We start from the raw sequence: 14,701 nt of genomic DNA on the forward strand, positions 1-14,701 counted from the left end.
GGATGGTGTCGATCTCTTGACCTCGTGATCCACCCGCCTCGGCCTCCCAAAGTGCTGGGATTACAGGCGTGAGCCACCGCGCCCGGCCATGTTGCTTTCTATATGCTTGCAGTGAATTTTCCATCAGTGGAAGATAACTGCCTTGGGGTGGATTAGGGACTTCCATACTGTTGGTGATTGAACAGTAACTATAGAAGGCAGCGGCTGGTGCCTAAAAAAGATGAGTCTTGGTTTTTATTTCCAAAAGAGCACATCTGCTGACTTAGCAAGCATCTCATAAATATCCCCAATATTTTTCAAGCAAACAACTGATATACTTCCTTTACTACCCAGAGGCCCCCTAGATTGCCCTTTTGTGTCTTCATTCCTTTTCAGATCTGCTCTGAATACTAAAAAACTAATTTTATCTCTTTTAAAATGTGGTAGGAAAGGGAGAGGGTGAATAGCCATGTGATCTGCCCCAGTCCTGGGTCCCTAAAGATGGCACGGAGGGGGACATGACATACACATAACCCACACCCAGAAATTTTCTACCATGGTCAGTCATCCTGCAAGATGCAACTGGATGTCTCTAAAACAACACAACAAATGGCACAACACCAGAGGAAAATAAAAGTGTCATTAAATGCAGCATCCTTGGCCAAGAAAAAGAATTAGCAGGGCATACAATGGCCATGAGAAGATAAAGGGTCAGCTATAGATTCAGTGGATGGAAACAATTTACTACCCAGGGAACATTAATAAAATAAGGAAGGACATTTCCTATAACAGGAACATGTTTTGGATATCTGCAATGAATTGTTACTTGATTTTCCCTGTGACAGTAAGTTATCAAATGGTCAAGACTAAGGTGTGTCTTTTCCTGCCCAGGCCTCTTGCTCATAGAATAATTCTTAACATTTAGTTGGCAGTAAGAATTTCCCACTTCCCAACCCAACAGTGAAGTACATACTAGCAATGAGAAAAGAAAATTGGTGCTATTTTTAGAATAATCAGGTCTGTCTTTCTTTCTCTTATGCATAATGTATTTACAGATATACAGGTTATAGTTTACAGCAGAGTGGACTATATAAGACTGAAGATTTCATTTTACTAGATAGTAATGAAGTATAAATATCTTGAAATTTCTCAACGAAACTTACCAAAAACAGTACAGTTTTTATGATATAGGCACTGTCTCTGAAAACATGAAAAGTGATGTAAGTGCAGTATTGCTTTTTAATAGTATGAAGTCCATATCCAGAATGAAAATCACATTGACTCTAATTAACACGTAGAAAAAGGAAAGAATAATTCCCCCTTACATTTGGGTTGAATCATAGGATATTAGTGGTTTTCTATAATTTATGTAATTTTTTAAATTTTGGCTCCTCTTATTTTTTTACCATGAGGCTGTGTTTACATGTTTTTTAGAAGGGCCAAAGATACCCTTTTTCTATTTTATGGGAGTGCCTGGGGCTAAGTTAGGCATAGTGGCCTTTCTAAGTGGCCCATGCAAGCTTGGGAAATGGAAAGAAGCAAACTCAATGGTCTTGATGACATGGTGTGTCTGAACAGAGTGCTGCTGAGGTGGAAGCTTCCACTTTTTCTGGGGGTCGGGGATGGTCAAAAGTATAAGAATATAAAATTGCATTGTTTTAACAGGAATGCTCTGTCAAACAGAATCTCATTTAGTGAGATCAGCAGGTGTTTTATATGGAAACTTGAGAAGCACAGCTTTATCCCTTCCTGAAAATAATGGGCTCAGAGTAGGACCCACCAGAGAAGTGTGACTTTGGGATATATGTTTGTAGTAGGGTGAGAAATATATAATTGAGAAGTGTGTAAGATTGTTTATCCACTTTAAATAGTTGTCCCATGAAAGGAGATTCTGTCAGGTTCTGAAATAAACCAACTTTCTTATGGACTGCATGACCTCTGTAAGTTATTTCTAATGCTTAGTACCACAGAAAATGTAGTTGATTACTGTCATTATTGTTGTTATTAGAATTTAAATGAAATAGTACTAAAAATTTGTATGAACCTCAAGGCAAGAGTTACCTAAAACATGGTAGAATTAGGAAAAAAATCTATCAGACTATGCAATCAGCCAGACTGATTTTCTGAGTTCTGAGTTCACCCATCATCCGAGCAGTGTACACTGTACCCAATATGTAGGCTTTTATCCCTACCCCCTCCTAGCTTCCCACCTCTGAGTCCCCAAAGTCTATTACATCAGTCTGTGTTTTGTGTCCTCATAGCTTAGCTCCCACTTATGAGTGATGACATATGGTATCTACTTTTCCATTCCTTCATTTCAAATAATGGCCTCCAGCTCCATCCAAGTTACTGCAAAAGAAATTACTTGGTTCCTTTTTATGGCTGACAGGTAGTCCATGGTGTATATATACCACATTTTCTTTATCCACTTGCTGATCAATAGGCACTTAGGTTGGTTTTGTATCTTTGCAGTTGCAAATGCTGCTGCTATAAACGTGTGTGCATGTGTCTTTTTCATATAATGACTTCTTTTCCTTTGGATGGATACCCAGTAGCAGGATTGCTGGGTCAAGTGGTAGATTCACTTTTGATTCTTTAAGGAATTTCCATACTGTTTCCCATAGTGATTGTACGAGTTTACATTCTCACCAGTAGTGTAAAAGTGTTCCTTTTTTTACACATCCATGTCAACATCTGTTGTTTTTTGACTTTTTAATTATGGCTGTTCTTACAGGAGTAAGGTGGTATCTTGTGGTTTTAATTTCTATTTCCCTGATGATTAGTGATGCTGAGCATTTTTTCATATGCCTGTTGGCTGTTTCTATATCTTTTTTTGAGAAATGTCTGATCATGTTCTTTGCCAACTTTTTGATGGGATTTTTTTTTCTTGCTGATCTGCTTGAGTTCCTTATAGATTCTAGACACTAGTCCTTTGTTGGACGCATAGTTTGCAAATATTTTCTTCTACTCTGTGGGTTGCTTGTTTACTCCTCTATTTCTTTTGCTGTGCAGAAGCTTTTTAGTTTAATTAAGTCCTATTTATTTATTTTTCTTTTTGTTGCATTTGCTTTTGGGGTTTTAGTCATGAATTCTTTGCCTAAGCCAATGTGCCCAAAAGAGTTTTTCCAGTGAACCCTCTAGAATTTTTATGGCCTCAGGTCTTCTATTTAAGTCTTTGATACATCTTGAGTTGATTTTTAAGGTGAGAGATAAGGATCCAGTTTCACTCTTCTATAGGTGGCTTGTCAGTTTTCCTAGCACCATTTATTGAATAGGGTGCCCTTTCTCTATTTACATCTTTGTATACTTTGTTGAAGAACAGCTTGTTGTTAGTAGTTGGCTTTATTTCTTTGTTCTCTATTCTCTTCCATTGGTCTAAATGCCTATTTTTATACCAGTGCCATACTGTCTTGGTAACTATAGCCTTGTAGTATAATTTGAAGTCCAGTAATGTGATACCTCCAGATTTATTCTTCTTGCTTAGTATTGCTTTGGCTATGTGAGCTCTTTTTGGCTTCCTAAGAATTTTAGAATTGTTTCTTCTATTTCTGTAAAAAATGATGTTGGTACTTTGATGGGAATTGTATTCAATCTGTAGATTGCTTTTGGCAGTATGGCCACTTTCACAATATTCATTCTTACGATTCATGAGCATGAGATGTGTCTCTGTTTGTTTATAGACATGTAATTCATTCTTGAGAGTAATGTCTTTGTAATGTTATTAAAATTTGTTTAGTAATTATGTCTCCTTGTAATAAGTCAAATGCTGAAATATTTTAGTTGAAATAGGTGGGTGATGATGTACAGTGAAAAATGAAGAAAGCATCTGAGAATTGTATATGGATATTAATTTTAGAAAAAATGCTATAAAATTAACCTGTGGCTATAACTTTATTTTTAGGTGCTCCAGTATTACCTCAGGGATTACAGCCTGAACAAAAACTACAGCTGTGGAATGAGGTAAAGAACTATCATCACACAAGTTTGTAGAAACTTTACCCTTCTCTGAAATTATCATGTTAAAATGTATAATTGAGCTCTGGGAGAACTATGATTTTACCAACAATCTAATAATAAAACCCAGAATTCTTTTTGTTAAATACAAGAGAAGGAAAAAGGAAAAGAAACAAAAATGAAGTAAGTGGTTAAGAAGGCAGAAATAAGTCCTAATAACAGGTTATAATAGAGTAATACAAGAACGGGGTAGTTACAATAAATGTGAATACACTTAAACACAACACTTAAAAGACAGAGATTCTAAGATTGGATTTTTAAAAAAAGATCCAGAAATATATTGTCTATCAGTATCACACTTAAAACAGAAAACAAAAAAAGACTAAGTATAAAAGGATGGAAAAATGATGTAGCAAGCAAATATAAACTGAAAGAGAAAATATCTAATCAAATAGGATTGAAATGAACAAACTATTGTAACAAACAAATAAGGATCTTATATGCTAATAAAAGAAAAACAGAATAAGGAAATATAGCCATCATAAATATACGTTAATAATGCAACCTTAAAATTTATTGAACAGCTGATAGACCCTCAGCGAAAAATAGGTAAATCAACAGTTATAGTTGGAGATTTTAATACACCTCTCTCAAAAACCGACAGATAAAGCAGTTAATTCATAAGTAGCTGTAACAACGACATAACCATACAATTAATAAATTAGAGCTATTAGAAATATTTTTCATTACTTGGAAGCCTGAAATTGGAGGATTGATTCAGCCCAGGAATTTAAGACCAGTCCGAACAGCATAGTGAGATCCCATTTCAGGAAAAAAATATTGTTTAAAACCTGCTGCACTAAATAATATACACATTCTTGTGTACAATTGGAACATTTGAAAAACAGAATGTGTTAGACAGAAAGGATAGGTCCATAAATTAGAAAAAATATGCCTTCTAAATGCTTTCCAGTTACAATGCAATAAAATTAGAAATTAATAACAAAGTATAGCTTAAGTGTCTCTTCTGTTTGGGATATATATAGTATTTTGGTAAAAAACCCTGGGCTAAAAAGAAAATTACGAAATCCTTAGAACTGAATGATAAAAACATAACTCAAAATGTATAAGCCACAGCTAAAACAGTAGCTAGCAAGAAATGTTTACTTCATATATATTTATCAGGGGAGAGGAAAATTTAAAAACATTGATAAGCTAAGCATTCTGCTGAAAATGAGGTGAAAAAGAACAGGGAAAATTAAAAGAAAAGGAATGAAGTAAATAATAAAAATAAGGCCAGGCATAGTGGCTCATGTCTGTATTCCCAGCACTCTGGGAGGTCGAGGTGGATTACGAGGTCAGGAGTTTGAGACCAGCCTGGCCAACATAGTGAAACCCCATCTCTACAAAAAGTTTCCAGGTATGGTGGCATGTGCCTGTAATCCCAGCTATTTGGGAGGCTGAGGTAAGAGAATCGCTTGAACCTGGGAGGCAGAGATTGCAGTGAGCCAAGACGGCACCACTGCACTCCAGCCTGGATGACAGTGTGACTCTGTCTCAATAATAATAATAATAATAATGGCAGAAATAAATTTTAAAAAGAGAGCAGAGCAACAGTTTTAGCAAAACCATATATTGGTTCATTCAGTAAGTTAACAAGCACTGGCAGTACTGATTTCAAAAGGCAGAGGGGAAGGTAAAGAAATAAGGTATAGATCGAAAAAGAATAGAACCCAAGAAAAATAGAGATGTAAAAAATTTTTAAAGTAATATGGATAATGGTGTGATGGATGGTTGCACAACTCTGTAAATACACTGAAAACCATTGAGTTGTATGTACACTTTAAGTGGACGAATTGTATGGTTTGTGGATTCTATCTCAGTAAAGCTGTTAACAAAAACAAAGTATGGATGGCTATCTGATAGTAATTTTGAAATTGGATGAAATGGGTAAATTCTTAGATAAATATGCTGTGCCAAAAAAAGGTGCAGTGGTAATATGATAAACACCGAAGTAACAATTTCTTCTTTCCTTATATCACTGGCCAAGGCCTGTTTACTGTCTTACACAGTCAGTGTATCTAAAGCTTCTCCATAATGTATAAACTTGCTCTTGAAGTTTGATATATAACCTTCACCCAGTTAAAAAAGTTCTCTCCTTTTCCTATCTTGCTAAGAATTTTGTTAATCCTAAATAAAATGTGAACTTGAATACTTTATTTGTGTCAATATTGAGATAAGCAATATACTTTTTTCTCTTTTAGTCTATAACTGTAATGGATTGCATTAACAAATTTCTTGCTTTTGAACTATTAGCACTAATACAAGAGTTCAGGAGACTTTTAGATATAATACCAATATACAAAAATCAGTAACATTTCTTTTCACTAGGCAAAAGTAACATAAAAGTACAGTTGAAAATACTGTAGTATATATACAATGAGAACAGATAGACAGAGGGAGGGGAGCATCACACACCAGGGCCTGTCGGGGGGTGGGGGACAAGGAGAGGGAGAGCATTCGGACAAATACCTAATGCATGCAGGGCTTAAAACCTAGATAATGGGTTGACAGGTGCAGCAAACCACCATGGCACATACATACCTGTGTAACAGACCTGCACATTCTGCACATGTATCCCAGAACTTAAAGTAAAATAAAAACAAATAAATAAATAAATAATAGTAATTACAGAGCTACCCAGACACTAGAAACACATACTTTCTAACCATATATAGACACCTAAATATTTTCAATGAGATTTACCAATGGTCTCTACAGGGTTCTCAAAAGCAGCCAGTGACACTCAAAAGCATAGAGTCACACGCTGAGTCCAATGAACAAATACTTACTCAAATGGAAAGTGGGCAAGTAGTGCTCATGTGTCCTTCAAAGAAATGAGAACAAAGACTGAAAACTTTGCAGTTTTCTCCTAATTTGACTAACTGGGTTTTAAAAAAAATTCTGATATTTTTATTCAAATGACATTGATGTCCTGAGGTTCAAGGGTTCTCTGTTCTTGAACACGGGCCACCTCACATAGTGGGCAGCCTGGTCTGTGGGTGGACAGCATTCCCGTGGAGTGGGTAAAGTCTTCAGTACCTGCACACCATAAAAAACTCAGGAGGAACTACTTCCTTCTACCCTACTAAACCACAGAAGGTGACATTTGGAGGTGAGGTAGTAAGCATTGTTCTCAAAAGGCAGCTTTAAAATGGTTATCTTTCTGACTTTCCCCTCTCAACTAACTTTTTTTTCCCCACGAGTTTAATTTGACTTAATTAAAGGATTTTTGTTAAACACTTATTCTGGGCAATTTAACGATGACATGGCCCCTACCCTCACTCTGTAGGAGGAGAGAAATTCTGTGAGGATAAAAAGGAAGGAGACATAAGCTTATGCTTTTCTGTAATATCTTAGACCTTTGTTATTCTCTAAGTTAGAGAATAATATATTTTAGGATATGTTCAACTTGGAAGCAATGAGGAGCTTGAGAATTTATGACAGAATAGTATAATAATCCACCCCCTGGTATGAGAAAAAGAATTCTGGGACTGAAACGGGCCTCTGAAATGGAACGCTATAAATAGGACTCAACCTCAATCATTCCAGAGAGACAAGAATCAGTACCATTTTTTTGCCAGTCCCGTTTTAAAAGGCCATCAAAGAAATAAATGCCATAAACAATGTCAGACATCCAGCTTAGTGCTTAACTTCTCAGCACGGTTTTTTATGATTAATATAAATCTCTCATTCTACCGTTTAAAGTCTCTCAAGTTTTCTTTTTAGGATAAAGGCTGAGAACAATTAGTTGCCAACTGTAGCTCAGTAAGCCCTCATTATAAAATAGAATTCTTCCAGTACTGGTTTCATGGGAGAGATCTAGTGGATTGCCTGTGTTGTATGAACGCTTTTGCTGGTGTGCTGTTATCATGCTGTTACTATGTTAATTTAGGTGACATTAGGTTCATGTGTCATAAAGAAACATATGAAAACCAAAAGTCTGCGTTAATTTCAAGGTCATTCTTTAGTCAGCTCTCACATTCCTCAGGCTAAATAGTACCTGACATGTTTTTCTTCAGTATATTAATGTGAGGCACCTCCATGCCCTAGGATGATCCCTGTCAGCAGTCACTAGACACGTATACTCTGTGGTTAGGGGGACATCTTGAGGGAAGTCTCATTTCCAAGACTTTCTTATGAAGTTTTAGAGGCTCCTCTCTTCCAAATCCAGAGTCCTAAACTGCCGTGGAACTGTGGTCAATGTTCCAGAGGTAATATAACTTTGTAAAATCTACTTTCTGCTATTTTCTATCCATTTCCAGAATGTAACTGACATTTTTGTTTTCTACAGATAGATGATGCTTGTTCATCTTTTCTGTCCATTGATTCCCAGCCTCAGGTAATTCCAATTGAATGTATTTTGTAATAATATAGGTGTTTGTGTAGCGCTTAAACTCTCCATTGCTGCCTTTGAAACCTTTATGTGCTCATGAAAACATGTCAACATGTGAGATATTATGACATTTGCTGCAGGTAATAATCAATACTGTGGGCTTGTGTTGTAACGTGCTAGGGCTTTCATCTCTAAATAAAATAGATTTGCAGATAATATACAGATATTTTGGAATGTCAAATTAAAATATTAATCTCAAAATTAAATTATGTGTTATCTGTCAGGATGCAGTGGCTCATGCCTGTAATCCTAGTGCTTTAAGAGGCCGAGGTGGGAGGATTGCTTGAGGCTAGGAGTTCGAGACTAGCCTGGGCAACATAGCAAAACCCTATCTCTACCAAATAATGATAATAAAAATTTAAGCAAACTAACACAGAAACAGAAAACCAAATACTGCATGTTCTCACTTATAAGTGGGAGCTAAATGATAAGACCACATGGACACAAAGTGGGGAACAACAGATACCAGGGCCTACTTGAGGCTGGAGGATGGGAGGAGGGAGAGGATCAGAAAAAGTAACTGTTGGGTACTAGGCTTAGTACCTAGGTGATGAAATAATCTGTACAACAGACCCCGTGACACAGTTTACCTGTATGACAATCCTGCACATGTACTCCTGAAGCTAAAATAAAAGTTTAAATAATAATAAAATTTTAAAATACTACAATATTGCTGTATTTGGGGACAAATATCCTGTCTCCCAATTGAGTTTGAAACCCATTGAGAGATGAGCTTATGAGTCAGACTTTTGGAGGTCAAAGCATCGTCATTATAATTGAAAAGTCCATTCATGACTGTGGCTTCAGATCTGATATCAAGTGTGTTTGCTATAAGTGCCTCCAGAATTAAACTTGCGTGCAAGTCTTAGACAATGACTCTGAGTTTTCCACCAGTCAGATTCTCATCCACAGGGCAGAGACCGGACAAGAACAGCTGACCTGAGCAAGAACACTGGCTCCCTGGAGGAAAGAGCTGAACTGAGCATGCCCAATTTCTTCCTCTCAGTTCACCTCCCTCCTCCTCCAATAGAAAAGAATTAAGAGAGGGTTTTGGAAAGAGGCCAGGAGTGTTAATCTAGCTCCTCTGCATGGACACATAAGGAGTGGAGAATAAGTGTGTTCTTACATTGTCCTTACTGGATGATGCTGCTTTCAGAGTCATCAGCTATGGCCTGCGGCGTACTCCCTACATAGTCTGGCCGAGGTGCCCAGGCTGTTGGTCGCACAGTCTCCAGTTATGTTTTCCTGGCAGGTGTGGAGAAGCAGCCTTGTACAGTGTTGTATTTCTCCTGCGTCAACCCATTCCCTAGGTACCTGCTGAAAATTTGAGGTATTAGGTAGTAAAGTAAGACCAGGATCACAATAGATTATATTTTTGAACAATATTTCAAATTATTCAAGGAGCATTGGCAGATATATATTAATAACATGAGATGGATATTAATCAGCACATATGTGTTTGTATGTAAAATTCAGGAGGCCGGGCACGGTGGCTCACGCCTGTAATCCCAGCACTTTGGGAGGCTGAGGCAGGCGGATCATGAGGTCAAGAGATTGAGACCATCCTGGCCAACATGGTGAAACCCCCTCTCTACTAAAAAATACAAAAATTAGCTGGGCATGGTGGCGCGCGCCTGTAGTCCCAGGTACTTGGGAGGCTGAGGCAGGAGAATTGCTTTAATCTGGGAGGCAGAGGTTGCAGTGAGCCAAGATCACGCCACTGCACTCCAGCCTGGTGCCTGGCAACAGAGTGAGACTCTGTCTCAAAAAAAAAAAAAAAAAAAAAATTCAGGAACATCCTCAAAATCACTTTTAGGTCTTCAATACTAAGAAGATACATTTTAAAGCACTCATTTAAATCTCATCAAGATAAACTAATATCTGACTGGATTTCAGTACTGTGTCTCCTTCAAGAATTGCTTAGTAAATTTACCATTTGAAAGTTTTACATTTACAATGTAAATTATAATAAATTTATTATCTTAATAAATTATTGTTTTGTTACATATGAAATTAAAGCTATCCATTAAAATCTAACTTTTGTTTCACCATAGTATATTGATGATGTTCTTATATGGGATACATTTATAGCCAGCACCTAGAATCATGCTTGAGAAGAGACTCAATAAATATTTATTTAATTACTTAGTTAACAAAACCCAGTAGGAAACATGCTATGTAGAAATTGCTCTCTTTTAACAAATATCATTATATCATCCCTTTTTTTGCCCCATTCACTAGTTTAAAAACCATATAAATATGGTTTTGCTGATTTAGCTCTCAAATAAAAAAATATAAATTCTGGAAGAATGCATAAAAAATAAATGATAATGGTTATGTGGAAGGGTAGTTCTAGGTGGACTGGGCTTTTAAACTGGATATCATCTTATAATTTTTTAATCTTTGAAACTTGCAAAATCGTGAATTATTCAAAAGTCAAGTGAAATAAATTATATAAAAGAGGTAGATTTACAAGTCCCTTTCCTAGAAATAGCTGCTAAACTAATACAGATGCATCTCTGGAATGGGGTTTATGTATAGTAACTGTATTTGGGTACCTTCACAAGATTAATATTAATAAATTAGGAATAGCTTTTTAAAATTGTATTGTTGATGTTTGGGAAATATATCATTTTATGGGCTTACTTCTGTGGCTGGGTTTCTTCATATGCTTGGTGGTCACTGGCTGGCGATCAGCAGGGGCGGTGGAGGCAACTGGGCCAAGTGTTACTTACAGTCCAATAGGCTAGTCTGAGCTTTCTCACGTGGTTGCTAGGTTCCACCAGCAGTGGGGAGAGCAAGCTCCAATACCTAAGTGCTTTACAAACCTCTGCTCATGACATGTTTACTCATGCCCATTGGCCAAAGCAAGACACAGAGTCAACGTGGGGGGCCATGCTCAGTGTCTGTGCTCGGGGACTGACTACATAAAGGCAATGGATACAGGGAGGCGTGATTCAATGGGGATATTACTATAATTTAGAAATTATAATTACTGTAATGTCTAAAAATGTTCATTGTTTTCTCAAAATATTGATAATAAACTCAATTCATGAGTGGGTAAGTCTGTACACAAATGAAAATTAGTGATAAGTATAGCTATTGTTGTACCCAAATTTAGGGTTTTAAGATCACTTAGTCATTTAAAATACTAAGACATCATATCACTGCTTCGCTCCAAATCTTCCTATAGTTTCTTATTGCACTTAAAATAATATGAAAATCCCTTGATATAGCCCATAGACCCTAAATGATTTTTTTTTAATTTTAGGTTCAGGAGTACATGTGCAGGTTTGTTATGTTAGTAAAATATGTCCTGGAGGTTTGGTGTGCAGATTATTTCATCACCCAGGTAGTAAGTGTAGTACTAGACTGGTAGTTTTTCATCCTTACCATCCTCCCACTCTCCACCCTCAGTCGGGCCCTGCTATCTATTGTTCCCTTCTTTTTGCCCATGTGCACTCAGTGTTTAGCTTCTACTTACAAGTGACGACATGTGATATTTGGTTTTCTGTTCCTGTGTTATTTTGCTTAGGATAATACCCTCCAGCTCCATCCATGTTGCTGCAAAGGACATGACCTTATTCTTTTTTATGGCTGCATAGTGTTCCATGGTGTATATATGCCACCAAATTTGATACAATTTTAAAACATTGTCAGTTTTCACATACACTATTATTATTTATGTGATTATGTGACTATTGCTTTTAAACATTTTTACCAAGTAAAAAATGTTATCTTTAAGGTCTATAAATTTAAAAATAAGATATTAAAACTTTCATATATTTAAATCCTTGAAGAATAGTTGAGAATTGGCTTCTTGTAAAAAGGAGCTGGGGGAACACATTTGCTTTGAAACCTTTTCAGTCAAAGTTCAATCTTACTAAACCTCATTCAGCTTAGAAACCATTTCCTAAGGAGAAACAACTCATGTGTGTGAATTTATTCTTCTTTGAACTGAAATGCATTTTTGACACATGACATCACTGGGTATTTTCTTCTTATTGTTTTGTATTTTCTATTTTGAAATGAGCCATAAGTATTTATTCTTCTTTGAGTCGAATACATTTTTGACACAGACAAACATTAGGTATTTTCTTCTTATTGTTTTGTATTTTCTATTTTGAAATGAGCCATAAGTGTTTATTCCTCTTTCAGTTGAAATACATTTTTGACACATGACAACAACAATTTTCTTCATTGTTTTGTGTTTTCTATTTTGAAATGAACCATAAGTGTTTATTCTTCTTTGAGTTGAAATACATTTTTGACACATGACATCACTGGGTATTTTCTTCTTATTGTTTTGTATTTTCTATTTTGAAATGATCCATAAGTGGAGCATTTTTTTTTGTTTTGTTTTTAGAGATAAGATCTCACTCTGTCACCCAGGCTACAATGCAGTGGTACAATTATAGCTTACCACAGCTACGAACTCCTGGACTCAAGCAATCCTCCCACCTCAGCCTCCTGAATAGCTGAGACTACAGGTGCATGTCACTATGCCCAGCTAATCAAAAAAAAAAATTTTGTGTGTTAAGATGGGGGTCTCACTGTCTTGCCCAGGCTGGTTAAAAAAAAGGCATAGGGATTTTACTTCAGATTTTTGTGGGGTGACCTGTGTACCCAGCCCTTAAGTATAACCAGTGAGAAAGGATGCATCAGTGTGCACACTCTACTTTTTCTCATAGCTAACTCCCAACTCCAGGCTTAGCAGGCAATACCAACGCAGCACAAGAATATCAGATCAGAAGGCCAAGGGCCCAGGCCACGCTCTACCAACTCCTAGCCATGTGTGGTATGGGGGAAGTGACAGTCTCTTAGAACCTCACTTCCTCTGAACATAAGAATAAGAATTCCTGTCCTGTGTAGGACAGAATGTAAATTACATATAGTCATGCATCACTTAACAATGGAGACATCTGAGAAATGTGTCCTTAGCTGATCTGTCATTGTGCAAACATCATAGAATATACTTACAGGAACCTAGATGTACAGCCTACTACACACCTAATCCATATGGCCACAAACCTGTATAGCACATGACTGTACTGAATACTGTGGGTAGTTGTAATACGATATGTATCTAAACATATCTAAATGTAGAAAAGGTACAGTAAATATATAATATAAAAGATAAAAAATGATACACCTGTATAGGGCACTCACCGTGAATGGAGCTTGAAAGACTGGAAGTTGCTTTGGGTGAGTCAGTGAGTCAGTAATGACTGCATGTGAAGGCCTACTGTAGATTTCATAAACACTGTAAACTTAGGTTACATTAAATTTATTTAAATTTTTTTCTCTCTTCAATAATAAATTAACCTTAGCTTACCGTAACTTTTTTACTTTTATAAACTTTTTAACTATTTTTTTCAAGACAGGGTCTCACTCTGTCATCCAGGGTGGAGTGCAGTGGCATAATCACAGCTCACTGTAGCCTCGAACTCCTGGGCTCAGATGATCCTCCCACTTCAGCCTACCGAAGAGCTGGGTCTACAGGCATGCACCACCACATGGGACTAATTTTTTGTATTTTATGTAGAGATGGGATCTTGCTATGTTGTCCAAGCTCGTCTCAAACCTCTGGGCTCAAGCAATTCTTCCACCTCTGCCTCCCAAAGTGCTGGGATTACAGGCATGAGCCACTGCTCCTGGCCAACTTTTTAATATTTTAGAGCTTTTTTTACTCTTTTGTAATAGCACTTGGCTTAAAACACAAACACATTGAACAGATCTACAGAAATATTTCATTTCTTTATATCATCATTCTGCAAGCTTTCGAAATTAATTTTTTTTTTTTTACTTTTTAAACTTTGTTGTTAAAAACGGAGACACAATCATACATACTAGCCTAGACCTACACAGGTCAGGATCATCAAGATGTGACTAGATGATAGGAGTTTTTCAGCTTCATAATTATCTTATGGAACCACCATTGTATATGCACTCTATCATTCACTGAAATGCCATTATGTGGTACATGACTGTATATGAAAATGTTTTATAATTTATTGAAGCACTATATAAATATGAGGCATTATTAATAAATATCCCAAGAATTTGCATGACAAGCAAACAGATGGAATGAAGAGAACAAAGCAGGACCTCTGATGCTGGGAAGGGTGCACAGAAAAACTGTTGACTCCACCTGCGTCTCTAACTACAACCAACCATGTCAAGCATGTGCTGTTGTTCAAAGGGAGAGACTATTGGAGGTCCTGAATGATTCTTTTCCTATGTCTTTTTTTTTTTTTTTTTTTTTTTTTTTTTTTTTTTTTTTTTTTTTTTTTTTTTTTTTTTTTTTTTTTT

General features: G+C 36.5%; 1 protein-coding gene across 1 annotated transcript in view; it reads left to right on the forward strand.

Annotated features, from left to right (window-relative positions):
• NMU (neuromedin U) overlaps nucleotides 1–14,701 on the forward strand; it is a 30,575-nt gene that overhangs the window by 1,934 nt on the left and 13,940 nt on the right. Inside the window, exons 2-3 of the mRNA XM_017540346.2 lie at nucleotides 3,881–3,939; nucleotides 8,288–8,335. Coding sequence (XP_017395835.1) covers nucleotides 3,881–3,939; nucleotides 8,288–8,335 — 107 coding nt within the window. The remainder of the gene's footprint in view (nucleotides 1–3,880; nucleotides 3,940–8,287; nucleotides 8,336–14,701) is intronic.

Source organism: Cebus imitator, unplaced genomic scaffold (genome assembly GCF_001604975.1).
Source record: "Cebus imitator isolate Cc_AM_T3 unplaced genomic scaffold, Cebus_imitator-1.0 Scaffold124, whole genome shotgun sequence".
NCBI lineage: Eukaryota > Metazoa > Chordata > Mammalia > Primates > Cebidae > Cebus > Cebus imitator.